The following is a 27,294-nucleotide window of genomic DNA, read 5'->3' as shown; positions in this document are numbered from 1 at the left end:
CGGAAGGTGGGAGTAAATTAGAAATGGTCGGCATGTTGGGACAGAGCACCTCTTTCCTGTTGTATTGTGTTAAACCATGTCTCGTATAGCATAGTCATCCAAGCTATGAGAGAGGTTTACCACGTGCCTCCTAAAAGATTCAGAAACAGGATCTTTCATTTGTACAACTCTAAGGGCTTGTCTCTACAGGGACATCCAGAAAATTAAACCAAGTTAACTAAAGGTGTGAATGGAAAGTGGATTAGTTAAACTGCATTAAATCCCCATGTGGACACACTTATTCAGAATTAAAGTGGCTTTAATTTGGTTTGCCTTAATTCACTTTAAAATAAAAGGAATTAAAGACTCTCTTTAGTTCTGAGTGAGGGTATTCACATGGGGTTTAATGCGGTTTAACTACTCTACTTCAAATTCGCACATTTTAGTTAATTTGGATTAACTTTCCTGGAAGTGGAGACAAGCCCATATACACTGCAAGATGGGAGGAGAAAGTTACCCTTTAAATGACCCCAATATTGATGATTTGTAAGTGTAGTTCCTTGAGTGCTGTTGTTGCATAGATGTGAGCATGTGTCACAAGCCAGCTCTCCTCCATTTAGCCAGTGTCCACTTGACTAATGTGGATACTTCCAGCCAAAGAACTTTCACTCAGTGGGGAATCTGCCTATTCTGAATAACAGCAGGGTAAACCCTTTTTAAAATAAACAGGGCCTAAATATCTGCTCTTTAGTAATAATTCCTAGCTTCTATCCAGCACTCTTCATCCATAGATCTCAAAGCATTTTTCAAAGGAGGTCAGTATCATCCCCATTTTACAGATGGGGGAAGGTGAGGTGCAAGGAGATAACCTAGCAGGCCAGTGGCAGAACAGGAAATAGAACTTGGGTCTCCAGAGTGATCTATCCACTGAGCCACACTGCCGTCAATCATATAACACTAAGTTCCGCCAGTAAATCAAACCTGCAAAACAGGCCCTATAACTGTCCCAGAAATATACCCTCAAACTTCCCCCAAACCATGCTTTTTGCAGCATGCCTGGAAATTAATCTAATTCAGGATTATTTAGGGTCAAGGTATAGGGAGATTTTTTTTTTTTTTTCAGAATATGAACATGGATCCAGATTTTGCATCTGATCATGTCTCCAGTGGGCTGAACCACATCACTAGCTCAGAACAACCCCTGAAGGCTGGAGCAGTACAGGTCTGGATTGGTATTTTAAAGCTTGGGCCCACATCTGATAATCTTTAGGTTGTTTGACCTAATTTCCTACGTACAGCTCCTGAGAACAGCGTTGCAAATTAATGTCAAGGGAATAAAGAAACAGCTCTGAGGGAGGATTGCTTTGGTAGCATGAACAAAACCACCTACTAATTAATAAGTTTCCATATCGGGGAAGGTATTTGATAGCATTTGTCTCTATTCTCCTTGGCACAACTTTTTGTTCAACTTCCAGTTCTGTGCCAGTCTGGCTCATACTGAATGCTTAGGATTTCCCCACTTCAATCTGGCATTTAAAGTACTTAATACATTGCACTGATTCCATGGAACTTTTCCAGGTAAATGTTTGAACAGCTGAGTGTTCAGATCAGCAAGGCAGGCTGGTGTGTGTGTCTAACACAGAACGCACAAGCCATCTGTGATGCATGGAATTAGTCATCACTTCCCTTGGAGCTTTCACTGGCCTGAGACTGAGATTTCCAGCAAAGCATTACCAGTCTGATATTGGAACAGTTGCCGCTGTGGATCACTGCCTGGGAGAGACAGGTTGGGAAAAGCGGAGTTGGCCAACTTGACAACTACTTGAATGTGATGTTTTTGCAGTTGTCCTGGTGTCTGCCATCTGGGTGCCCCTGTCTGCCATCTGGGTGTCCTTTGCTACAGTCTAGTGGCAGGTTCTTGTGAAACTTCAACATGTTGCAAAGTCTCCCTGTCTGGTCCCAGGGCTGCTGACAACCCTTTTGGGCTACTCCTATGAAGGAACAAGTCAAGTCTGAACGAAATGGATTGGCATATTTGAGCAGCATCACAAAACTGCTTGTTACTTCACTGAAGATTGTTGCCAGTGGTGGCGGGATGGCAGAGGTGGAGGAAGCTACATGCTTGTAGTTTGGCCACCACTAGAGCGCTAGGATAGCACAGAAAATTCATGCAAGAAGCCATGGTTACTTCTTGGGGTACTGCAGTCTTTAGAACTGTTTCTATGGAAATTCTTATGCTCACCACTGGTTCCTGTATCTGCCGCTCCTTAGTCTTGCACCAAGGCTTTTCTCTAGTCTTCACGGGCATAGGTCGTACCACGATATGCATGATGGAGAGGAGAAAATTATTTGGCATCTGGGGAACTAAGACTCTGAAAATAAGTAAGATCTGCCCACGATCACATGGGAAATCTGGGTGAAGCTAGGAATACACTGCAGATGAGTGCTTTGACCATAAATCCATCCTGTCTCTTTTGTGGTGATGTCATTTCCCTGGTTGAAGCACACTTACCACGTGTAATAACAATGAGCATTGTGGCACACCAGGCAGTATGTACTTGTGTAGCTGAATATTAACTTGGAACATTATCTGTAAGAACAGATTGTTTAATAAATGGATTTATTGATCTCCATTATCCAACTCAGCCATTAAAGGTGACCCACAAAAGGGGGGAAATACTTTTGATACTTCTATAGGATTGATAAAATATCAGTAGGGTCTTTTTAAAAATTTCCCCTGCTTATGACATTAAACATTCAGGTTCCACCCGCCCTGGAAGACTGACTGGTGAACTAGTGAAGTGACAACATACTGAATCATGAAAGTAAGCTCTGCAGCTAAGAGTGAGGATTTTTAGATTGCTTTAAAATGTTTGGGTTTCTTTTGCTAACACCTATATAACATCAATGTCCAATTAACATTTGGGAGAAAGGGCATCTGTGTTAAAGATCACCATGGATGAATATTCCGTTAAGGTATGAGAGCTCACAGCTCTGACACATCTAGTATAGAATCAACCAAACCTGGACTGACCAAAGTCAACATTCCTGATATTTCTGATGGTTCGTCTGTACTGTTTCTCTCCCAGTGAGGTGGTGAGTCACTCAAGGGATCAGATCTTCAGCTGGTAAATTGCTATAGGTCCACTGAAGTCAAGGCCATGTGTTCGGATGCTGAATTTTCTCATTCAATAAGAATCCGGAAGCAAATTCCCCCCTCTCTTCCCCCCCCCCCCAAAGTGAGACTATTTTCATTAATATCTGCTTTCTGAAGGGCTGTATCATTGTGCGAGTAGCAGAACAAGAAGGGTTTGCTTGCTGCCATTTGTGAGGTTCCCTATACCATTTTGTAGGAATACTACTACTCCGCCTGAGCGGTACAAGGATCAGTTAGTCAATGTTTCTGCAGAACATTGAACTAAGTAGTAGAAACAGAGGCACAGAGATGAAGTTCCTTGTGTAGTGTGGCACAGCTGGGATGAGAACTCTGGACTTGGGAGAGCTGTGCAAAGCGTTTTCAGCTTGGGCATGAGAACCTTCTCTCCTTTTCAGGGGCTTCTGGTGCGCTCAGACCACGCTTCTGCAAAGCTTTGCAGAAGTTCAGACATGTTCCTTTTGGAGCCTGTCCTTCTTTAAAGCTTCCCCAGCTATTGTGGGGACAGCTGCAGTTGTGTATGGTGGCTGCAGCCTGTTGTTGGGTACTCTGAGTCAGAAAGTTGCAGGGAGTAACAGCTTAAAAGGTTGGCTTTACCAAAACCCTCTCTGGAGTTTAGATGCACAGAATCCCTTGTTTCAGAGTAGCAGCCGTGTTAGTTTGTATCCGCAAAAAGAACAGAAGTACTTGTGGCACCTTAGAGACTAACAAATTTATTTCAGCATAAGCTTTCATGGGCTACAGCCCACTTCATCAGATGCATAGAATGGAACATATCGTAAGAAGATAGATAGATAGATATACACAGAGAGAGAGAGAGAACATGAAAAGGTGGAGTAAGAGACTAATTAAGACGAGCTATTATCAGCAGAAGAAAAAAAAACTTTTGTAGTGATAATCAAGATGGCCCATTTAGGCAGCTGACAAGAAGGTGTGAGGATACTTAACATGGGGAAATAGATTCAATGTGTGTAATGACCAGCCACTCCCAGTCTCTATTCAAACCCAAGTTAATGGTATTACCAGCAGGACAGTGGGGTGGGAATAGGTATTGTTTCATATTCTCTGTGTATATATAAAGCCTGCTGCAGTTTCCACGATATGCATCTGAGGAAGTGAGCTGTAGCTCACGAAAGCTTATGCTCTAATAAATTGGTTAGTCTCTAAGGTGCCACAAGTCCTCCTTTTCTTTTTGCGAATACAGACTAACACGGCTGTTACTCTGAAACCTCTCCTTACAATGTGTATGATAATCAAGCTGGGCCATTTCCGACACGGATCCAGGTTTTCTCACCCTCCACCCCCCCCCCCCACGCAGACTCGCTCTCCTGCTGGTGATGGCCCATCCGAAGTGACCGCTCTCTTTGCAATGTGTGTGATGGTCGGGGTGGGCCATTTCCAGCACGGATCCAGGTTTTCTCACTCCCCCCCGCCCCCTTTCCAAAAACCCCACACACGGACTCACTTTCCTGCTGGTAATAGCTTATCCAAAGTGACCACTCTCCTTACAATGATAATAATGATAATAGATAGGCTGTTGCCAACAGGAGAGTGAGTTTGTTTGGGGGGAGAAGACCTGGATTTGTGCTGGAAATGGCCCATCTTGATTGTCGTGCACATTGTGAGGAGAGTGATCACTTTACATAAGCTATTACCAGCAGGAGAGTGGGGCGGGGAGAAAACCTTTTGTAATGATAAACACCCATTTTCTCATGATTTGTGTGTATAAAAACAAACATCTTCATCGGATGCATACTGTGGAAAATACAGAAGATGTTTGTTTTTATACACACAAATCATGAGAAAATGGGTGTTTATCATTACAAAAGGTTTTCTCCCCGCCCCACTCTCCTGCTGGTAATAGCTTATGTAAAGTGATCACTCTCCTCACAATGTGCACGACAATCAAGATGGGCCATTTCCAGCACAAATCCAGGTCTTCTCCCCCCAAACAAACTCACTCTCCTGTTGGCAACAGCCTATCTATTATCATTATTATCATTGTAAGGAGAGTGGTCACTTTGGATAAGCTATTACCAGCAGGAAAGTGAGTCCGTGTGTGGGGTTTTTGGAAAGGGGGCGGGGGGGAGTGAGAAAACCTGGATCCGTGCTGGAAATGGCCCACCCCGACCATCACACACATTGCAAAGAGAGCGGTCACTTCGGATGGGCCATCACCAGCAGGAGAGCGAGTCTGCGTGGGGGGGGGGGGGTGGAGGGTGAGAAAACCTGGATCCGTGTCGGAAATGGCCCAGCTTGATTATCATACACATTGTAAGGAGAGGTTTCAGAGTAACAGCCGTGTTAGTCTGTATTCGCAAAAAGAAAAGGAGGACTTGTGGCACCTTAGAGACTAACCAATTTATTAGAGCATAAGCTTTCGTGAGCTACAGCTCACTTCATCGGATGCATACTGTGGAAAATACAGAAGTGAGCTGTAGCTCACGAAAGCTTATGCTCTAATAAATTGGTTAGTCTCTAAGGTGCCACAAGTCCTCCTTTTCTTTTTGCGAATACAGACTAACACGGCTGTTACTCTGAAACCTGTCATTATGCAAGGCACTGCATTTAGCCGTATGGAGTGGAAATCTATCAACTGCATGAAAAAACTTGTACAGATACAGACAGACATCATCTTCCTTTCCAAATGCAAACAGATGGACATCGTACCAAAAGGACTGAAGGTAAAAAATCCATTACAATCTACATACCACACAGACTATGCTGACAGCTTATGCCACACGCTCTCAAAGAAACTGCGGAATCACCTGATCAACATCCTCTACAGCAAACAGGGAAAGATTAAGAATGAGCTCTCAAAAATGGATACTCTCATAAAAAACCAACCTTCCACACAAACTTCCTCGTGGCTGGATTTTACTAAAACTAGACAAGCCATTTACAACGCACACTTTGCTTCTCTACAAAAGAAAAAGGACACTAAACTTTCTAAACTACTACATGCTACAAGGGGCCACAGCAATGGTTCCCTCAACCCACCTAGCAATATTGTTAACCTATCCAACTATACTCTCAGCCCAGCAGAAGCAGCTGTTCTATCTCGGGGCCTCTCCTTCTGCCCCTCCACCCCCACGAACATGATACAGTTCTGTGGTGACCTAGAATCCTATTTTCGACGTCTCCGACTCAAGGAATATTTCCAAAATACCTCTGAACAGCATACTAATCCACAGAGGTCTCTCAACCAACACTACAGAAAGAGGGATTCTAGGTGGACTCCTCCTGAAGGTCGAAACAGCAGACTGGACTTCTACATAGAGTGCTTCCGCCGACGTGCACGGGCTGAAATTGTGGAAAAGCAGCATCACTTGCCCCATAACCTCAGCCATGCGGAACGCAATGCCATCCACAGCCTCAGAAACAACTCTGACATCATAATCAAAAAGGCTGACAAAGGAGGTGCTGTTGTCGTCATGAATAGGTCGGAATATGAACAAGAGGCTGCTCGGCAGCTCTCCAACACGAGTTTCTACAAGCCATTACCCTCTGATCCCACTGAGAGTTACCAAAAGCAACTACAGCATTTGCTCAAGAAACTTCCTGAAAAAGCACAAGATCAAATCCGCACAGACACACCCCTGGAACCCCGACCTGGGATATTCTATCTACTACCCAAGATCCATAAACCTGGAAATCCTGGGCGCCCCATCATCTCAGGCATTGGCACCCTGACAGCAGGATTGTCTGGCTATGTAGACTCCCTCCTCAGGCCCTACGCTACCAGCACTCCCAGCTACCTTCGAGACACCACTGACTTCCTGAGGAAACTACAATCCATCGGTGATCTTCCTGATAACACCATCCTGGCCACTATGGATGTAGAAGCCCTCTACACCAACATTCCACACAAAGATGGACTACAAGCCGTCAAGAACACTATCCCCGATAATGTCACGGCTAACCTGGTGGCTGAACTTTGTGACTTTGTCCTTACCCATAACTACTTCACATTTGGGGACAATGTATACCTTCAGATCAGCGGCACTGCTATGGGTACCCGCATGGCCCCACAGTATGCCAACATTTTTATGGCTGATTTAGAACAACGCTTCCTCAGCTCTCGTCCCCTAAAGCCCCTACTCTACTTGCGCTATATTGATGACATCTTCATCATCTGGACCCATGGAAAAGAAGCCCTTGAGGAATTCCACCATGATTTCAACAATTTCCATCCCACCACCAACCTCAGCCTGGTCCAGTCCACACAAGAGATCCACTTCCTGGACACTACAGTGCTAATAAACAATGGTCACATAAACACCACCCTATACCGGAAACCTACTGACCGCTATTCCTACCTGCATGCCTCCAGCTTTCACCCTGACCACACCACACGATCCATCGTCTACAGCCAAGCTCTGCGATACAACCGTATTTGCTCCAACCCCTCAGACAGAGACAAACACCTACAAGATCTCTGTCAAGCTTTCTTACAACTACAATACCCACCTGCAGAAGTAAAGAAACAGATTGATAGAGCCAGAAGAGTTCCCAGAAGTTACCTACTACAGGACAGGCCTAACAAAGAAAATAACAGAACGCCACTAGCCGTCACCTTCAGCCCCCAACTAAAACCCCTCCAACGCATTATTAAGGATCTACAACCTATCCTAAAGGATGACCCAACACTCTCACAAATCTTGGGAGACAGGCCAGTCCTTGCCTACAGACAGCCCCGCAACCTGAAGCAAATACTCACCAACAACCACATACCACACAACAGAACCACTAACCCAGGAACTTATCCTTGCAACAAAGCCCGTTGCCAACTGTGCCCACATATCTATTCAGGGGACACCATCACAGGGCCTAATAACATCAGCCACACTATCAGAGGCTCGTTCACCTGCACATCCACCAATGTGATATATGCCATCATGTGCCAGCAATGCCCCTCTGCCATGTACATTGGTCAAACTGGACAGTCTCTACGTAAAAGAATAAATGGACACAAATCAGATGTCAAGAATTATAACATTCATAAACCAGTCGGAGAACACTTCAATCTCTCTGGTCACGCAATCACAGACATGAAGGTCGCTATCTTAAAACAAAAAAACTACAAATCCAGACTCCAGCGAGAAACTGCTGAATTGGAATTCATTTGCAAATTGGATACTATTAATTTAGGCTTAAATAGAGACTTGGAGTGGCTAAGTCATTATGCAAGGTAGCCTGTTTCCTCTTGTTTTTTCCTACCCCCCCCCCCCCCCCAGATGTTCTGGTTTAACTTGGATTTTAACTTGAAGAGTGGTCAGTTTGGATGAGCTATTGCCAGCGGGAGAGTGAGTTTGTGTGTGTATGGGGGTGGGGGGGATGTGAGAACCTGGATTTGTGCAGGAGATGGCCCAGCTTGATTGTCATGCACATTGTGTAAAGAGTTGTCACTTTGGATGGGCTATCACCAGCAGGAGAGTGAATTTGTGTGGGGGGGTGGAGGGTGAGAAAACCTGGATTTGTGCTGGAAATCACTTTAGATAAGCTATTACCAGCAGGACAGTGGGGTGGGAATAGGTATTGTTTCATATTCTCTGTGTATATATAAAGCCTGCTGCAGTTTCCACGATATGCATCTGAGGAAGTGAGCTGTAGCTCACGAAAGCTTATGCTCTAATAAATTGGTTAGTCTCTAAGGTGCCACAAGTCCTCCTTTTCTTTTTGCGAATACAGACTAACACGGCTGTTACTCTGAAACCTCTCCTTACAATGTGTATGATAATCAAGCTGGGCCATTTCCGACACGGATCCAGGTTTTCTCACCCTCCACCCCCCCCCACGCGGACTCGCTCTCCTGCTGGTAATGGCCCATCCAAAGTGACCACTCTCTTTGCAATGTGTGTGATGGTCGGGGTGGGCCATTTCCAGCACAAATCCAGGTTTTCTCACTCCCCCCCGCCCCCTTTCCAAAAACCACACACACAAACTCACTTTCCTGCTGGTAATAGCTTATCCAAAGTGACCACTCTCCTTACAATGATAATAATGATAATAGATAGGCTGTTGCCAACAGGAGAGTGAGTTTGTTTGGGGGGAGAAGACCTGGATTTGTGCTGGAAATGGCCCATCTTGATTGTCGTGCACATTGTGAGGAGAGTGATCACTTTACATAAGCTATTACCAGCAGGAGAGTGGGGCGGGGAGAAAACCTTTTGTAATGATAAACACCCATTTTCTCATGATTTGTGTGTATAAAAACAAACATCTTCTGTATTTTCCACAGTATGCATCCGATGAAGTGAGCTGTAGCTCACGAAAGCTTATGCTCTAATAAATTGGTTAGTCTCTAAGGTGCCACAAGTCCTCCTTTTCTTTTTGCTAGTTTGCATATTAATTCAAGCTTAGCAGTTTCTCGTTGGGAGTCTGTTTTTGAAGCTTTTCTGTTGCAAAATTGCCACCTTTAAGTCTGTTACTGAGTGGCCAGAGAGGTTGAAGTGTTCTCCTACCAGTTTTTGAATGTTAGGATTCCTGATGTCAGATTTGTGTCCATTTATTCTTTTGCGTAGAGATTGTCTGGTTTGGCCAATGTACATGGCAGAGGGGCATTGCTGGCACATGATGGTATATATCACATTGGTAGATGTGCAGGTGAACGAGCCCCTGATGGCGTGGCTAATGTGATTAGGTCCTATGAAGGTATCACTTGAATAAATATATGGACAGAGTTGGCATCGGCCTTTGTTGCAAGGATAGGTTCCTGGGTTAGTGTTTTTGTTGTGTGGGGTGTGGTTGCTGGAGAGTATTTGCTTCAGGTTGGGGGGGGGGGCTGTCTGTAAGCAAGGACTGGTCTGTCTCCCAAGATCTGTGAGAGTGAGGGATCATTATCCTCATACCTTCTTGTCAGCTGCCTAAATGGACCATCTTGATTATCACTACAAAAGTTTTTTTTTCTTCTGCTGATAATAGCTCATCTTAATTAATTAGTCTCTTACTCCACCTTTTCATGGTGTGTGTGTGTGTATCTTCTTACGATATGTTCCATTCTATGCATCCAATGAAGTGGGCTGTAGCCCACGAAAGCTTATGCGCAAATAAATTTGTTAGTCTCTAAGGTGCCACAAGCACTCCTGTTCTTTTTGAGAATTCCTCGGGAGTGGCAGAAGGGTAGAGTAGGAAAGGGGATGCAGTGCTAGGGACTTGCTTCTGATTCTTTTCAAAAAGCTTTGTTAATGCAAAGGAAGCAAGAGACTCCTAGCTCAGCTTATTATTTTTATTATAGTAGCACCTACAGACCCCAGTCAAGGCCTGATTTCCCCCATTGTACTAGACAATGTCCAGGAACATCATGAGGCAGTCCCTATATTGAAGAGCTTCCAATCTGAATAGACAAGAAGTAAAAGGGGAACCAGAGGCACAAAGAAGTGAGTGACTTGCTCAAGGTCACGGAGCAAGTTAAAGGCAGAGCCAAGAATAGAAGCGAGCTCTCCAGACTCCCAGTCCAGTGCCCCACCCACAAGACCACGCTGCTTCTCTGTTAAGTCATGCCCTTCCTCCTCTTCCCCTTGTAGTAGCAAGTGCTTGCTGCGTCCTTCCCTCAACAGCTGTACAAAGCCTCTAAAGCCACCAGCGGTGGTGTTCTAACCTAGCCAAGGGTCTCCTCCTTCCCCCTGTCACTTCCTCCCTACGCCTCATCTTCAACCCTGGGTGCTGCATTGCTGTTGCACAAGAGTCTGTCATAGGTTGTGGCAGGTATGTGACGTGTTCCCATACCGATGTCACGGTTACCCGTCAAGTGTGTGTGTGTTCCATTCCTTTGCTCTCGCTTGAGGCCGTGCAGCGGTGAAGTGAATCCATCATTCTGTTAAGTCCGCTGCTGTGTTCAACAGGTGCAGATGTTAAAATGGCCCAACATTTGGGGAAAGGGGTTCAATTTATTTAATTTTCATAGAAGCAAAACCAACTTAACTTCCTAGAGGAAAGAAGCTGCTAGTGAAGCCCCCTAGTGAGCGTTTTCCCAGGGTCTCTTCTCATGGTCATGCTTTTATGCGTTGTTTACAAAAACTCTTCAGTCTTGTTTCAGCCCTTTGTATGCCCCTTTAGATTCAGAAAGGGAAGGGACATTTATATGGATAAAAAGAATACCCAGAGTTAATGCTAACAAATGCTAGTTAATGCTAACAAAAGTGTTAGATGGATATTAAACCATACGCTTATCAGAAATGTCCCAGACAACAACCTGCAGTACACATAGCAATTCCAACTAGGCTGTAGCCACATGCACCCTCTAATTCATTAACGAGGATGGTTTGATGGCTTCAAAGGTTGTAACAAGATATGGCACCTTCCACTTTTAGGTCACTAGTTCTATCCAGCCCATATTAATATTAACTGCCTCTGTTAACCATCAAACAGTTAGAGGCTAATTAGACGTAAGTTGGTCTTTGGCCTGTGCTCTGTGGACAGTCATTAAAATTGCCCTCACCTCTGAATGTCCAGTCCAGGGCAGAAGCCAAGGAGTGATCCTCAGGATAAGTTCACCATGAGACGGCGTGGTTAGATTCTGCAATGATTAAGGCATTAGAACATCTAGTCTGACCTTAATAACACAGACCATAGTGTTTGACCCAGATATCCCAGCACTGAGCCCAATAACTTGTGTTTGACCAAAATCTATCATCCAGAAAGGCAGCCAATCTGGATTTGAAGACAGCCAGAGATGGCGAATCCGCCCCTACCTAGCTGCACCACAGGTTCTGCGTATAGGTGAGATGAAGCTATTGCCTAGGCGGTGTGGGGCGGGGGGGAGAGCGTGCTGTATCCTTTCAATGTTAATGGAATAATTCAGTGCCTAAAGATTTGAAAAGAAAGCAGCAGCCTTGTTTCTAAACAAAACAGACAATGGAACCAATTCTGCTGTTCCGCTGGGGTAAATCAGGAGCAGCTCCTTTGACACGAATGAAATTGCTCTGGGTTTCCGTTAGAGAGCAGAGTTTGGCCCAGTAACTCTAAGTGTAATTAAAAACAGACCTGAATGAACATTGCTTTGCTGCAGATGGGTTCTAGCAAGGTCCCCGTTAACATAAAATTCAGGTGGAGAGAGAGAGATCAGGGTATCTGGAGTGATTAGTATACAGCAGTGATTTTCAACCTTTTAACATTTGTGGACCCCTAAACAATTTCGAATGGAGGTGCAGACCTCTTTGGAAATCTTAGACATAGTTTGCAGACCCTCAGAGGTCCACGGACCACAGGTTGAAAACCACTGGTATAAAACAATAGGGTACAAACACTTTCCACCCATCCAGGGCTCCTAATAATAGAAACTAATTATTGGATTCAACTCAAATGAGCAAATAGTTTGTATATTAAAAATGTATTTGTCTAAAGAGGTCAGAGATTCACTGCTTATTTTTTGCAGAGACCCTTCCTTCCTTCCTTCCTTCCTTGTTAATACTTTGGGTCATGAGGACGCTGGGAGGATTCCAAGGGATCTCTGCCAAAAAGGGCCAAGGCAGTATGTGCCTCACACTGGGAAAGCTGAGGTTTGGGGTTTGTTTTTGCTCTCTGGGTTGCAGTCAACTTCTCCTCGAACTCTCACTTACAAACTGCAGTCTCTTCTTCAGTTAAAAAATAATCTTTCCCTTCTCACTGAGCCAGAGTTCACATCCTAGTGTCCAGGGTGCGTCACAAAAGAGAGGACTTCCAGGTTATTACTGTATCCTCTCCTTTTCAGAACTTAAATGGCGTATCAGGTCATGTGCAAAACTGGAACAATGAGGCCATTTTCAGGCTCCAAGGGAGGAGGTGGGGAAGGGAAACACCTTTGCTTTGCTTTGCCAATCAGTGAATAGCACCAATACTCTCTTAGCTAAGAATGAAGGATTTCTTCCTATTCCCAGGCTGGGGGAAAAAACAGCATACGCTGCTGTGTGCTGATCTGAATTTCCCCTGCTCTCCTGGCATAAATTCTTGACTATTGTAACATCCATGATCCTCTCACTCAAAATCATAATCTCAGAGGAGTTCCTTTGGTTATATTTGAGCAATGGAGGGAAACAGATGATTCACTTGGAGCGCTGCTGTCTTGACTTGGCTGTCTGCATGCAGAAGAAGTATAGAAATGTCCTGTCTGTAACTGGAGAAGCTCGGGGCCAACATTTTCAAACCTGATGCCTTAAGTTTGGATCGTAATCAGTGTTAGTTGCTGAAAGAGTGTCACCCACAAGTCAGCACCTCTTAAAAATCAGGACACTTCTAATTCGGAGTCTAACCTTAGCACCTAGGTTTACATTATTTTTTGGCGTAAGTATCTAATCCCATTTGTTACAAACAAATGAAAATACTTGAGTCACCTCAGTGGTTTGTAGGTACAAAAGAACATTTCAATTAAGTGACGTCTTAAAGTGACTTTCTTAAAGGCTGCTTTGCTTGTGTACCTCAAGGGCCGGACCCAGTTCTCAATTAAAGCAATAGAAGTTTCCCCCACTGATTTGAATTGCTGGATCCCGGCCTAAACTGAGATGTGCTCCTGTGAGATGGAAATCTTGCCCAGGGTGCTGCATATCTGGGGAACGAGGTTCTGATCTTACTGGTCTGATAGACAGCCAGAGGTCAGCTAGTACTACGTGGTGAATTCATCGGATTTCGCAGTGTGACTGTGACAGAAACAGGATTTTTAACCATCATTCCAATTCAAGAATTCAAACCAGACTTAGCCCTTGCACTTGCCGACATACAATTGTTATCCAAGGTGGCATTATATGGTTAAGAGTGATTTTCAATTTCAAGGGTCTTCCTGGCCTAACGCACATGTTGGTATTAGACCGGGGTGGGCAAACTATGGCCCGCGGGCTGGATCCAGCCCCTCGGGGCTTTGGATCCGGCCTGCGGGATTGCCACCTGCCGCGGGCTCCGCACCAATCCTGGAAGCGGCCACACCGCGTCCCTGCAGCCTGTGGGGGTGGAGCAGCAGAGGGCTCTGCACGCTGCTCTTGCCTGTGGGTACCTCCCCAAAGCTGCCATTGGCCAAGAACAGGTTACCGTGGTCAATGGGAGCTTCGGGGGAGGTACCCACAGGTGAGGGAAACACGCCGAGCCCTCTGCTGCCCCACCCCACCCCAAGGGGCCACGCAGGGACGTGGTGCTGGCCCCTTCCCGGAGCAGTGGGGGGCCAGGGCCGGGGCAGGCATGCAGAGAGCCTGCCCTGGCCCCAGTGCGCGCCACCCCGGAGCTGCTCTAGGTAAGCAGCACTGGGCCGGACCCTGAACCCCTCCTGCACCCCAACTCCCTGCCCTGAGCCCCCTGCCACCCCACACCCCTCCTGCACTCCAACTCCCTGACCTGAGCCCCCTCCCAAACCCTGCTCCCCAACCCCCTGTCCCAAGCAATTTCCTCTCCCAGATGTGGCCCACCCCTGTATTAGACACTTCATTATATAGAGAAATTCTAACTTAAGGTACTGTAGATACTGCCTATGTATGATTTCAGTGGGAGATGTATGAGTGACAACTGAGTGTGTGGTTTATGGCTTGGCTTCTTTATAACTTTCAGACCAATGAGGCAGGCAATAGGAGGGATTAGTGCCTCTGTTCTTATCTAGGATTCTGCTTCCTAGATGTGGGTCACTTTGTGCGGTCTCTTCTTCCCCAAGACCTGGTCACGGTTCCTAAAGCGTGGTTTGTTCCCTATTCAGAGTCCTTGAATCCGTTCTAAGTTAATTTCCTTTGATACCGCCCGCAGGCTACTGAGGATCTTGCTAGATGGTTGTTGCTAGTCCTCTCACATACTATAGCTGAGCAAGTTCCAGGAGTGGTGAGCCTGGAGTTCTGCTCTGATGTCACCAACTTCAAACTCACAGGGCCAGACATGTGACTGAGGAACACTTCGTGCAGCTGGGTGGGCCAGTGTGTAGAAAGTGGCCTTTAGCCACTTTTGCACTCCCTGATCTTGGAGCCACTCTTTACCAGGCCAGTCCCTAGGGAGAAGTGAGACCAGACTGCTGGGGCTGCCAGAATCATGGGGATGGTTCTCCTGGGACGGGGACACCTGGACCAATTCTAAACCCAGGTGTGATGATAACTGCAGGGCTGTTTCTATTCTTGGCTCTTTTTCTGGCTCATGTGCCTATGGTTCAGTGCTGTGCTGGAGTTCAGCTTTAGTCACACATTGGCATCGTGACAAGATGGCAACAAGGAGACAGGGCAACGAGGGCTGGTGACTGCCAAGTAATGAGCAGAGAGAATGCACCTACTTGGTACTGTGCTGGAAACTGGGGCTGATACGTTCAAAATCAGTTAAAGGATTTAGCTCCGAATTCCATGGACTTCAGTGGGAGTGGTATGGCTAAATCCCCCCTCCTTGGCTAAACTGACAGTAATGCATAAGAGTTGTAGGCAGAGATTAAGGTAAGATCTGGATTCCTGGTCCTGTAAACCTAGCTTATCACAGATGCAAGGAGTCAGCAGCCCACACCCACCTGCCTCTGTGACGTGGCAGGGTGAGAGAGTTGGTTAGTGAGTCAGGAGAAAATGAGTGAGACATCCTTGTCTTCATCCTTTCTTGCCTGAGCCTCAATTTGATGGACCACTCCCCACCCTGCTCTAAATATGACTGATACCCAAATGTCTTGAGTCATCAGTGGAAGAACATGGTGTCCTTCCACTCAGCGCACCCAGGGCCCTTCCCCATTCCAGTACAGAGGCGCACACAGTAATTACACAAGATGCTCTAAGTATGAATGTGCTAGACGTGCAATATGGAAACATCACATCCAGTTTGTCTCCTAGTAACACGCAGGTGTTATCACGAGTCATTTTAGGTAGAGCTGGTATTGAGGGCTATAATGTCAGGCAAACTTCACTTCCATTATCAGACCCTGTTTACATTTGCCTTTAGCTTTACCAAACTGTAATAGTTCAGGCTGAAATTTCCTTTGTTGGGTGTCCGCCTCAGGTTAATCTTTTTTTCCAGAGGGGTTGTGGGGGAGGGAGTTGTTCAGCCGACTCCAATTTCTTACAGTAACTTCACTGAAAAGCTCAATCATGCCCAAGCTTTGCAGCAGGGACTTGATATTTGGCAGGAAGGTTGTCCTAGTGCCAGGGATGTGGCTTTGCTTGTGAAAATCTGGGCAGGTTCTAATCTTCTGAAAATTTCAGTTCCCACAAGCTCGGAAGAGAAAACAGTGGTGACATCTCTGAAGAGTCTGTCTTCACAGAGCACCCTCCATCACCTCCCAATACAGTTGCTATGTGCCAGCTAGACTATGCATGTGCCATCCCCGCTATTGTCCCTGCGCGTGCTGCATTCAAGAGCTGCTGGGGCTGAGTAAGACCTGAGCACCACTGTGGCCTCTGGACCCAAACTGACAGCATGAAGATTTTCTGTGTTCGGTGCTGAGGCAGTGAGGAGGAGCCGTCAGTCTGAGTAGAATTCAGAGGTGTGAGAGCCATGGGTTGGGGAACCAAAAGTCTCGGGGGGGGCAGAGAAAGCAATTTGAGGATGAGTTGGGGCAGAAGGATCTGTAACCCCCAGAGCGCACACTCCCTTCCAGAACTGGGCCTAGAACCCAGGATTCCTGAGTCTCAACATTTCCGTGCAGGCTAGTAAACAGCTGTGAGATCCAGTGGCAAAGAGTGTCTCATCCCCTTGTATGGGCTGCTCCACACAGGAAAATAACAGCCTACTACTGCTATCAGTTACTCTTTTAGCTCAGTACTGTGGATCTAAACATCTCAACCTTGCTGATGACTCCAGGGGGTAGTGGGGGGGGGGTGTCAATATGGTTCCATGGAAAGGAATTTCTGCTTTTCCGTTTCTCTTTCTTTCTGTGTTTTTGCTGCAGGACTCTTGGGGGGTGGAGTGGGCTGGAGAACTAAGGAGGCTCTGTCCTCACAAGAGCAATAAAATCTAGTAATTGAGAGTGCATGGGATTTTTGGATATTTTTGTTTTAATTCCAAACTTTTAAAAAACACTTGAAAGGAATGTGTGTATGTGAAAGATTAAAACATGTCTGACCTATCAATTCAGAGCAGAGATCGAGCCCACTCCAATTGTCCAATCCTTCTGCTAACTATGATATTTCTGGGTAAAAAGCAAACAGAACCCCATGCTCCATCTGCACTCACACTTGATCAAAATACCTAATTGGTTTTAATTCACACCTTCCCCCCCCCCCCTTATTTCAGTGCAAGTTCGTGGGGTGGACACTTGCTTTGGATTAAGAATGTCCCTAATTCCCTTTAAAAATCCTAACATACCAAATCAAAATAGGACAGAATGTGAAGTTTTTGGTTTTGTTTTTTTAACCTGGTTTGAATTAAAACCAATTTTGTTATTTTGGAGCAAATTTAAGCAAAAGCAGCCTTTAGGAAAAAACAGAACAAATATTTAAAGTGGTTTTTAATGCCTGCTTAAATTTAAAAAAGAAAAGCGGGGGTGGGGGGGAGAGGAAATGGGACATGATCCCAATATCTGCTGGTCACCTTTAAAAGCTAAATTAGCATTTACCTGTTAGTAATTACCTATTAAAAATGAGAAGTTTCTCTTGCAGACTTTCTGTGTAATTGTAGGAAAATTATCAACATAATGCATTTTACTGGCAGATCACTCTTCCTTCTTTAATTGATCCTGACATGCTCTATAATTTTAGTTAATGGCTCTTAAATTTCTGGAAATTAGGTCATATAAAAATTACTCTAATTAAAATGGCATGTTAATGAACAAGATGTATACAAATGTGCAGGGAAAGGTACATTGTATACAGCTGCTCTGTAACTCTATTAGAATGGTGAAATGGGATTTGAAAGTCAGACATACAATGCAGGTTTCTGATTGGCTGTTGGTGACATCTGTCTCCTCTGTAATGGTTAAACATATGGATCTGATCTCACATATGTAATTTAACTGGTTTTGATTATAATGAGATGTCCAGGTGTTTGCAACCCCCCTCCCCCCAGCCCCAGTCCTCCTATAGATGGCTTTGTGCCTTTCTAAGTGAGGTGTCTGTTTTGTTTTTAGAGGAGGAAAGTGTGTGTATGGGGTGGTTATGGGGATTGGAGAGAAGCTGAAGCATCATTGCTTAAACTTTCCAAAAGTCTTCACCCTGTGAGCAGAGGTCAGACTTGGAAATATACAGCCCAAAAGACTAACGTTATGAGTAACTGGAACAAAGTGATTGATCACATAAGTTTACTAGCACATTTATTTGAGCATAAGCTTTCATGAGCTACAGCTCACTGCATCCGATGAAGTGGGCTGTAGCTCATGAAAGCTTATGCTCAGATAAATTTGTTAGTCTCTAAGGTGCCACAAGTCCTCCTTTTCTTTTTGCTGATACAGACTAATACGGCTGCTACTCTGAAACCAGTCATAAGTTTACTAGTGATTTTTGGTAGAGAATGAATACAACTAGGAAAGTGATCTGAATTCAATTCCATTTTATGTATCAAAGGTCTGGATTACCAATCACTTAACCTGTGCAAATCCACAGACTACACAGGCGTTTGCATAATTGGAAGACAGTGTGGTCACAGGACTTACTGAACTTTATTGTGCTGATTTGATAAGGTGAAAAGAATCCAGGTGGATTTTTAGACCCTAAGTTGAATTCACATAGGGCTGGTGGTTACTTGTAAACTGAGTGCATGAAATAGGGAAATAATTAAGAGATGAAAAAGATTGACACCTGTCCACCCCATGATGCCATTTTTACACACGTTCTACTCTGTAAAATGGACTAACATTCAGGTATCCATTTAACATGTTTATATTAGTAATCACGGTAGCAAAGGACAGAGTGTATTTTGGATGACCAGTTACTATGTTAAATGGATACTTTAATGTATAAGGGGTCCAACTCAACCTCAAATATACAACTGCATACTTGTATCAGAGGTCAGAACCGGGCCACATGCACTGTGGGAGTGCCGTGATTACTAGGGGAATCTTACTTTTGTTGCATTTCCTGACTGGTGTGTGCACAGTTTTGATGTTCTATAAATAAGTGTTGGCATTTAATCTCTGTAATGTCAATTGAAATACTAATGCACAAATAGCTAAACTAATGTCACTTTTACGGTTCCAGGGTCAAAAGTTTACTCAGGTGTGGGATACCAGATTAAAAGATTAGTATAAAATGACACTAAAAACATAGATATTTTGTATTCTGCAGCACAACAAATTGCATAGTAACTCTAAATTGAATGGAAATCGCATCTGCAAACCCAGTTGTTCAGTCATTTTTAACTGTTAATGTTCAACACTAGCTTGAAGACTAGTCCTCAGTACTGGTAAGTCCTGGCTTGTAAAAATCAGTCATTTCTGAGTTAAGCATGGACAAAACAAATATCTTGCTTTTTTGGCTATTTAAATAATCATGGCCCAGGTTTTCTAAAGGGCTCAATTTCCATTGTTCTCTAAGCACTTCTGAAAATCTTCATTTAGGTGCCTAAATAGGAGCTGAGCTCTTCTGCAAATCTGGCCCTGGCTTAATTTGAAATGTGTCACTGGGTTATGCTCAAGCTTTAAAATAAAAACACAAATTCTGTGGGTTGTGATCAGACATGGAAAATTGCAACCAAAAGGTGCCATTTCTTTAGAAGTTAGAAGCCTGGGAAAATAAGTTGCAATGGAAGGTCTGGTATAACTAGATAAGAGATCCTCACAGGAACAGCTTTTTGTGTCTCCAAATTCCAGGAAAAGCTCTTTGGGAAATATCTCTAGGGTTTCAGCTGGGCTTCAGACCAACTGAGTAGGAATGAACCAGTCCCCTCCAGCACACCTTGTTCTGCATCCTAGGACAGCATTGCAGAACCCAGGAGAGGGCTGGGCTCTGTTTCTAGATTGTTTCCCTCTTTGTTTCCCCTGCCCAAAATAAGGAGTCCATTTTCAGCTATTGGACCCATAAATCATGGTAAAGTTTTCAAAAATTATAGACTAAATTCTGCAATACAGTACAACTTGAAGACCACAGAGTTTCTTAGGGATTATACCAGCGTAACTGAGGACAGAATACATTCACGAGGAAGTTTAAGTTTAACTAATGTTGAGTAGAGCTTGTCCATGTTTTGAAGAGATCAACCTAACTTCCATTGAAATAAATGGGAGTTAGGTCAGTGACTTCAGTGGGCAAAGAACTGGGTCCAACTCAGACCGGCTGAAATGTTCTAGTCCATTTGTTTTTGATGCGAAAAAATGGCCTTTTCTAGGGGTGGAGGAATGGAAGTGTTCTGGCTTTTCAACAGAAATAGAAGCGTTTTGTAGTTTTTAGCTTTCTGTTCTTGATTTTAAAACAACCACCACCTTGTTTCAGCATTTTTTCAGTGACAATACTTTGCACTTTTCAGCCAGCTGTAGGTCCTCTGCTATAGAAAGATGAGCACATATTTTAAAATGCAGTTACACTAAGCCTTGTGATTGGAACTTAGTTAATTATGTTGATGCTTGAGCCAAACTCATGCCCATTCTCCCACAGATGTACTGACTCCAGTGGCAAGAAGGTTAAAATAGGAAAAAAATATTTTAGTTGGTAAAGTAAGCAGCTATGGCCATAAATCCACACTGGGAACAGACCTGTGGAGTGAGACGTTACTCTGTCATAGACCTATGAATGTGGCTGGGTCTCTGGGAGTAGAAATCACTGGAAAAGAGCCAGGTGGGACGAGCCATACAGAGTGAAGAAGGCTGAATCTGTTCTCCCCTTGCCTTGCAGGAATGGCAAAAACTGAACTATGACATCTATACCTTGCGGCAAATCCGAAGGGAAGTGAGAAGCAGATGGAAACGTATTTTGGAAGAATTAGGTAAACTCGAGGTCATGGCTATTTTATTTGCAGCAGCATAACTGTTCAGCAAAGGCTGTTACTGATGCCTTCATATCTTGGGGGTAATCTTCCAACCCCCCCTCCCCCTTTTGTTTTGCATAGATGCAAAATGACAGAGCCACCAAGGCTTCACTGAAGAGGGGTGCAGTTGGAAAGAGGTAGTGCAGAGGGACACTGGGTCTGTTCCCTCCAACCTGCCGCACCGTGCAAAGGAGTGCCATCCTATGGCTCTCTGCAGCAGCTCATGGGTGGGCGAGCTTGGAGGAGGGGTCTGGCCACTGGCTCTTGTGACAAAGTTCCTCCTCTGCCTTGGTGGGTTCTGCACTCTCTGGCAGATTTGCTCACCTCAGAGGTTCACGGCAGTCCTCCGTTTGGCTCCTTTTGTTAGTGGCACAAAGCTGCCGTTCAGCTAACCTCATCACTGGCCAGCATGGGGAAAAGGAGGAGAACAATCCCCACAGTCTCTGCTGGCCCACCTAATGGGTTGGGAGACAGGCCAGAGACCTTCCCCTCTGGTGGCACCCACAGTCCAGGTCAACTCCTCTTCTATCAAATAGAGAGTTGGGGGTGGGGGAAATAGGGGGAACCCAGGCCTGCCCTCTACTCCGGGTTCCAGCCCAGGGCCCTGTGGATTGCAGCTGTCTATAGTGTCTCCTGTAACAGCTGCGTGACAACTACAACTCCCTGGGCTACTTCCCCATGGCCTCCTCCCAACACCTTCTTTATCCTCACCACTGGACCTGCCTCCTAATGTCTGATAACGCTTGTACTAGAATCATAGAATATTAAGGTTGGAAGGGATCTATGATTCTATGTGGTATACGGTATACCCCCCATTTATCCAAACCCCTATCATGATGCAGATGTCAAATAGACAAACACCATGCATGTTGTGGCAGGGTAGAGGGGACACCCCCTTTCCTATCTGGTGGAGCACCTACTGCCGCTCTGTGTAACCACCCTAGGCAATTTTTTGACTAGTGGACCCATAGATTCTATGTGGTATACGGTATACCCCCCATTTATCCAAACCCCTATTATCCAAACCGCCGTGTTAATCCAGATCCATTCGCTGTCCCCCATGCATCTCAGGGCCAGGACTGTGAGGAGGAGGAGGAGGAGTCCCCATCTGTGGGGGAGCCCACCCTGTTGAATGTCTCCTGTGGCAGAACCAGGAGCCCTCTGCAACCTCTCTGGTGCAGGAGTGAGCGAGCAGTGCCGTGACAGGTGAGCTGCAGAGGGCTCCTGGTGACACCCAGTACCTGCAGGTGCAGGGGAGGGCCAAGGATCTGCAGTCCTAGCAGAGTCCTACCCAGGGGTTTCTGCTCCTTGTGCCTGCAGGAGTTGGATGTCACCCACCCTGTGGCAGTGCAGGGAGCCTCTGCAGTCCTGCTGTCATAGAATCATAGAATATCAGGGTTGGAAGGGACCCCAGAAGGTCATCTAGTCCAACCCCCTGCTCAAAGCAGGACCAATTCCCAGTTAAATCATCCCAGCCAGGGCTTTGTCAAGCCTGACCTTAAAAACCTCTAAGGAAGGAGATTCTACCACCTCCCTAGGTAACGCATTCCAGTGTTTCACCACCCTCTTAGTGAAAAAGTTTTTCCTAATATCCAATCTAAACCTCCCCCACTGCAACTTGAAACTTGTCATGGGAGTGGGGCAGAGACCCTGGCCACGACTGCAGAGGAGAAGTTGAACCCCCAGTCGTGGGGGAGGCCACCCTGCTGCTGAATGGCTGGCTGGGTCCAGCTCCCTTGATTAACCAAATTCCTGATTATCCAAATAAAATCCCTGTCCCCAGGCTATTTGGACGATCGGGTCAGGGATTACCCTGTCTTTTTAAGAGCAAGGCAGCTCAAAATGAAAGAGCACTGATTTCTTTAAAACTACATTTTTCCCAAATCTCTTTTTCTGATGAAAGTGATGTGAAATTATCGATTTTCCTCCTCTGGTTAATACCAGCAGATCTGAAGAACTGTAAAGAAATTTTAAATGGGGTTTAAATGAATAAAACTGCTTGGCAATGCCCTTTTCTTTCCACTGCTTTGCCTAGTTGTCCTGGAAAGAGTTAAATCCACCTTGTGATCCAAACACATCTGGCTGGTCCTCTGGAGGAAACTGCAATGATATGTGGGGCCAGGGTCCCCATGGCCTTGTGTAGTTCTTGATATCTGGGCAAGATAGATGCAAAATTCTGGCAGATCAGAAAGGCAGTGATTTGGACTACGCACGTGGAAGTCTATCTTGGGCACAGGGGAACTGCATCCCTTGGGTGTCCGTTCCTGGGCTTTTTGCCTTTGCAAGGACATGACCACTAAGAGCAAAAGAACTTATTTTCCCAGACGTGATGATGGAGGGAATCTTTTATGCACTGAAACTGTGTCATTGTTAACCTTTATCAACCAGACTTGGTTAGCTCCTACATACCGCTTATCACAGAACCGCAATGCCCTGGGTCCTTGGATAGAAAGTACTATACATTGAAAATTATGCTAGCACTGTGATGTACAAAAAATCCTCAATCTTACAGACTGTCATGGGAGAACATGAGACACAAAGCACATGATCTGATGGGCCTACACAAAGTCAATAGCAAAACTAGCTATAAACCCTCCAGATCTTCTGACTCCCAGTCCCACGCTTTAACCACAAGCCCAGACAGATTTTGCAGCGTCATAAAGGTCCTACAGATGATCTCACACTTCCTGGGGCCAGGGTTATGGGCAGATCATGAAGATTACATTCCAAGTCGCTTCCTTCCCACAGATGCTACTCTAATTAAAAAAACAAAACAAAACCATGCTGACTGTTTCAGTACCAAACCACCACCTGCATGTTTACTCTTGCAGTGTTGCTTTTCCCCTTCGGTTGGTTGGGGGGTTTTTTTGGCCTGACAGGTGCTGAATATGTTCAGTTCTATCAGCAGCTCTGGGACTTGCTGGATCATGAAAAGAGCAGGGCACCCAGCCTAGACTGAATGTACTCACTGTCTATGCACACAGGGAGCAGGCGAAGACTGAATCAGCACAAGTAAAGATGCCCCTTAATCGGGAAAGCACAATGCATGTGTTGCAGTTTTAAATGTTATCTCACTGGTGGCCTCCCGTTCACCCTACAGCAAGGGTACACAGTGGAGCCTGCTCAGAGGAAATGCTAGTTCACTTTATCCAAGCGTGTTTTATTTTTTCCTGTCATGGAGTATAAAATAGGAACACTAAAAGGCAAATACACAAGGCAGAGGGGGAATAGCGAACCTTCAAATACATACTGAGCTGTCTACTAGCCGAGAGCTGGATTGGGTTGGTTGGTTCTTTGTAGTAATGTTATTGCCCACTTACATCCTGCCATGTTTTGTGCCTTTCATTTAAACTGGACTGATCGTCTCTGTCCTAGGGTTTCAGAAGGAAGCGGACTCCCTGTTATCGGTGACTAAACTTAGCATCATCAGCGATTCTCAGAACATGAGCAAAGCCCGGGAGATCCTGTTAAAGATCTCTGAGGAGACGAACATTTTCCCAAACAGCTGGGAGCTCTCTGAGCGATACCTCTTTGTGGTGGTAGGTAGCTAAACATTCCTTTCTTATCTAACCCCCTCTGTCTCTGCTAATGAGGTCACAAAAGTGGCACGAGTAGTGAAATGCACAGGATCAAAGCCCCGTGTACCTCAGTCTCCCAGATATGACTGTTCAGTCCAAGATTGCACTGGTGGCCTGCTTGGGCACAAATAGAAACATGTCTGCACTATAGACCATGAGCCTGATTCAGCTGAGAGTTACTCTAGTTTTATGCCATTATGCCTCTTGGAGACATGACACTGGCATGACACCGTGAAGGATGAGGCCTTATGTCTTTTCAAGCCTGTCTGAGAGGGCATTTTTGAATGGAAACTGTTGCAAAGTCAGGGATACCAGCAATTCTGACGACTCCATTATTTTGACAGGATCGTCTTATTGCACTGGATGCTGCTGATGAATTCTTTAAGATGGCCAGCATCGCCTACCCAAAGAGACCCAGGGCAGCGAAAGTGGAAGACAATCCGAAAGAAATGCAGCACGTACTTGCTCCATTGCCCTGAAGAGACTGCTTGGGCAGGAGGTGTGCTGGATTTCCTTTCCCTCACGGGAGTTGGCTTACTCGCTGAGGTTAGCCAAAGTGATGTGATTTCTTTCCTTCAGAGGACATGAGTGGATCCACAAGAGCAGAGTGCCCAAGTAAAATGACTTTATTGTGAGCATGGAGCGCAAGGGTGGCACAATCAAAAAGATCCAGGGGGGCTAAGAGTGGGCCTTGGTGCAGGGATGCTTCTCAGTGGAAAGGAGCAAGTGCTGCTATGAACCAGAGTTCTGCAGGTGGAAGAATATGAGAGACCAGTGTCTGAGCAAGGACGTGGGCGTGTGTTTGGGGAGGAGGGAACCCACTGTACAAAGTGTTGCAAAGGCTGGGATGCCTCTAGTTAGAGCAGCATATAAAGTTCTGTATTTCCGGTGGCTTCCAGTGGCATCTCATAACTGGATGTTCCCTACATTGTCCTTTGTAGTCAGAAGAACCTCTGAGAGACTATTTATTTTAACTGCCTTTGACTAGAAACGTATTCAACCTCTCTCCATGGTGGTCACATCCCTCGACCAAAATGGACTGTATTGTGCATTTATGTAAATGATACTTTATCTTCCCCAGTTCCCTCAGCAGCCAAGGTAAGACACATGGGTGCTGATCACACTAGGCACTGGGAAGGTTCAATAGGCAGTGAGCGGGTGAGTAAGTCTGAGTGGATTTAGTTGCATGTGTCAAGGACTGTCCTTGTCCAGTGATGCAGTCAGATTCCGATGTGGGTATGATTTCCCATTTCATCAGCAATGCTACAGGAAGAGAATATCCCTTCCCTTCTTATTTATTCAGCCCTGTAGCTGCTCTTGCAAGTGGTGGCAGAAAATCAAATCCTATTCCTCCGGCTGGCATCTTCCCTCCCGAGATTGAAAACTGGTTGTCCAGGACTGAGCTCTGTAACTCAAGCATGAAGCCAGTGAAGGATCCTGATTCCAAGCTTAGCTCCCAGTGAGATTCTGTTCTAAAGACTTGTTTTGCAAAGCATGTGTGACGCTGGGTTACAGAAACTTTTTCATTGGATCTCTGTAAACAAATCGGCCAAGACCTTCCAAAGTGGCTAGTGATGTTGGGATGCCTCCATTCTTTGATACTCAACTTGACTCTTTAAGGCGTCTTTGGTTGGGCCCCCAAAATCACTAGCTGCTTTTGGAAAACCTGGGTTGTCATAACTGCATTATTTTAAATGGGGAAAAAAAGGTGAGGGTGTATTGTGCAAAGAAGTATGCTGTTACAAAGCTTGTGACATGAGATTTTTAATAACCCTTTATGTCATCTTGCTGTTTTATCTGGTAATAAGCAATAATTTTAAAACACTGGATGTTAAGAATAAGTAAGAGTTCTTGTTCATCAGTGGTTAATAGAACTGCTGCAGAGTGGCCAGCTGAGAGAGTTCGTTTCATTGGAGGCTTCTTAGGAAACAAAATTGCCAGTTAGAACTTTTATTTGTTTATACCTACAGTGTTAAAATATCTATGAATTGTAAATGTTTGTCAAGCTTCCTGGAAATGTTTTGTCAGTTCTGTACATTGATGAAACCTTACTTTAATAAACACAAAGTTCTGTGACAATCAGGCAAAGTTCTCATTTGAGGAGGTGTTTGCCTCTACAGGGACCTGTTCAGTGAGTCTTTTTCAACCAAAAAAAAAGCAATTTCCCTACTGTGTGGGTGGCTGGGGGAATGCAGAGCATCTACTTCATGCACCTGTGCATGACACTCAGGGTGTGTCTACACTCGAAATGTTACAGCTGTGCTACTGGAATGCAGACACTTGCTACGGAGACGGAAGGAGTTCTTCGGCCCCTGCAGTAAGTCTGCCTCTTTGGTTGACCTAGCTACTGCCTTTCAAAGAGTTCTTCGCTCTGCAGCCTACGCCATGGCTTAGGTCAGCTTCATTACTCGGCACAGGGAGTGACCGTTTTCACAGCCCTGAGCGATGCAGTTAAGCCAACCTAACTATGTGTCCCTCGTGCAATTCAGCGGGAGTTCTGCCCTCCATAGGGAGTACAGCTGAGATTTTCAAAGGGCCCTGTGAGGATTAGGCACCTCAGCCACGCTGGATTTCAATGGGATTTGGACACCTCACTCAAACTCCTCTGAGAATTCTGCCCTGTTGAGGAGGGGGCAGTTTAAAGGCACAAACAGCAGCTAGGGGTTAGATTCACAAAAGGCTTTAGGCATCTAACTGCCACTCTAGGAGTCTATATCTCAGAATCAGGCCTCTCTGGGGCTCAAAAAGCCTCTGCTCAGCTGCTGTTGAACCCTATAGGTGCCT

The 27,294-nt window shown here is 45.3% G+C and overlaps 1 protein-coding gene across 4 annotated transcripts in view; it reads left to right on the top strand.

Moving 5' to 3' along the window:
• MREG (melanoregulin) overlaps positions 1-26,589 on the top strand; it is a 48,225-nt gene extending 21,636 nt beyond the window's left edge. For 3 of the 4 annotated variants that reach the window (XM_084643635.1, XM_084643637.1, XM_084643638.1), the window contains 4 exons: positions 1,103-1,201; positions 20,800-20,890; positions 24,308-24,471; positions 24,855-26,589. In XM_084643635.1, the coding sequence (XP_084499761.1) occupies positions 1,103-1,201; positions 20,800-20,890; positions 24,308-24,471; positions 24,855-24,989 (489 nt within the window). In that variant the 3' untranslated portion in view covers positions 24,990-26,589. The remainder of the gene's footprint in view (positions 1-1,102; positions 1,202-20,799; positions 20,891-24,307; positions 24,472-24,854) is intronic. The other variant, XM_084643636.1, reaches the window with a different exon arrangement.
• Positions 26,590-27,294: the final 705 nt, after the last annotated feature.

This window comes from Lepidochelys olivacea (genome assembly GCF_965140295.1).
Source record: "Lepidochelys olivacea isolate rLepOli2 genome assembly, chromosome: 11".
Classification (NCBI taxonomy): domain Eukaryota; kingdom Metazoa; phylum Chordata; order Testudines; family Cheloniidae; genus Lepidochelys; species Lepidochelys olivacea.
This window is presented reverse-complemented; position numbering and strand designations above follow the sequence as displayed.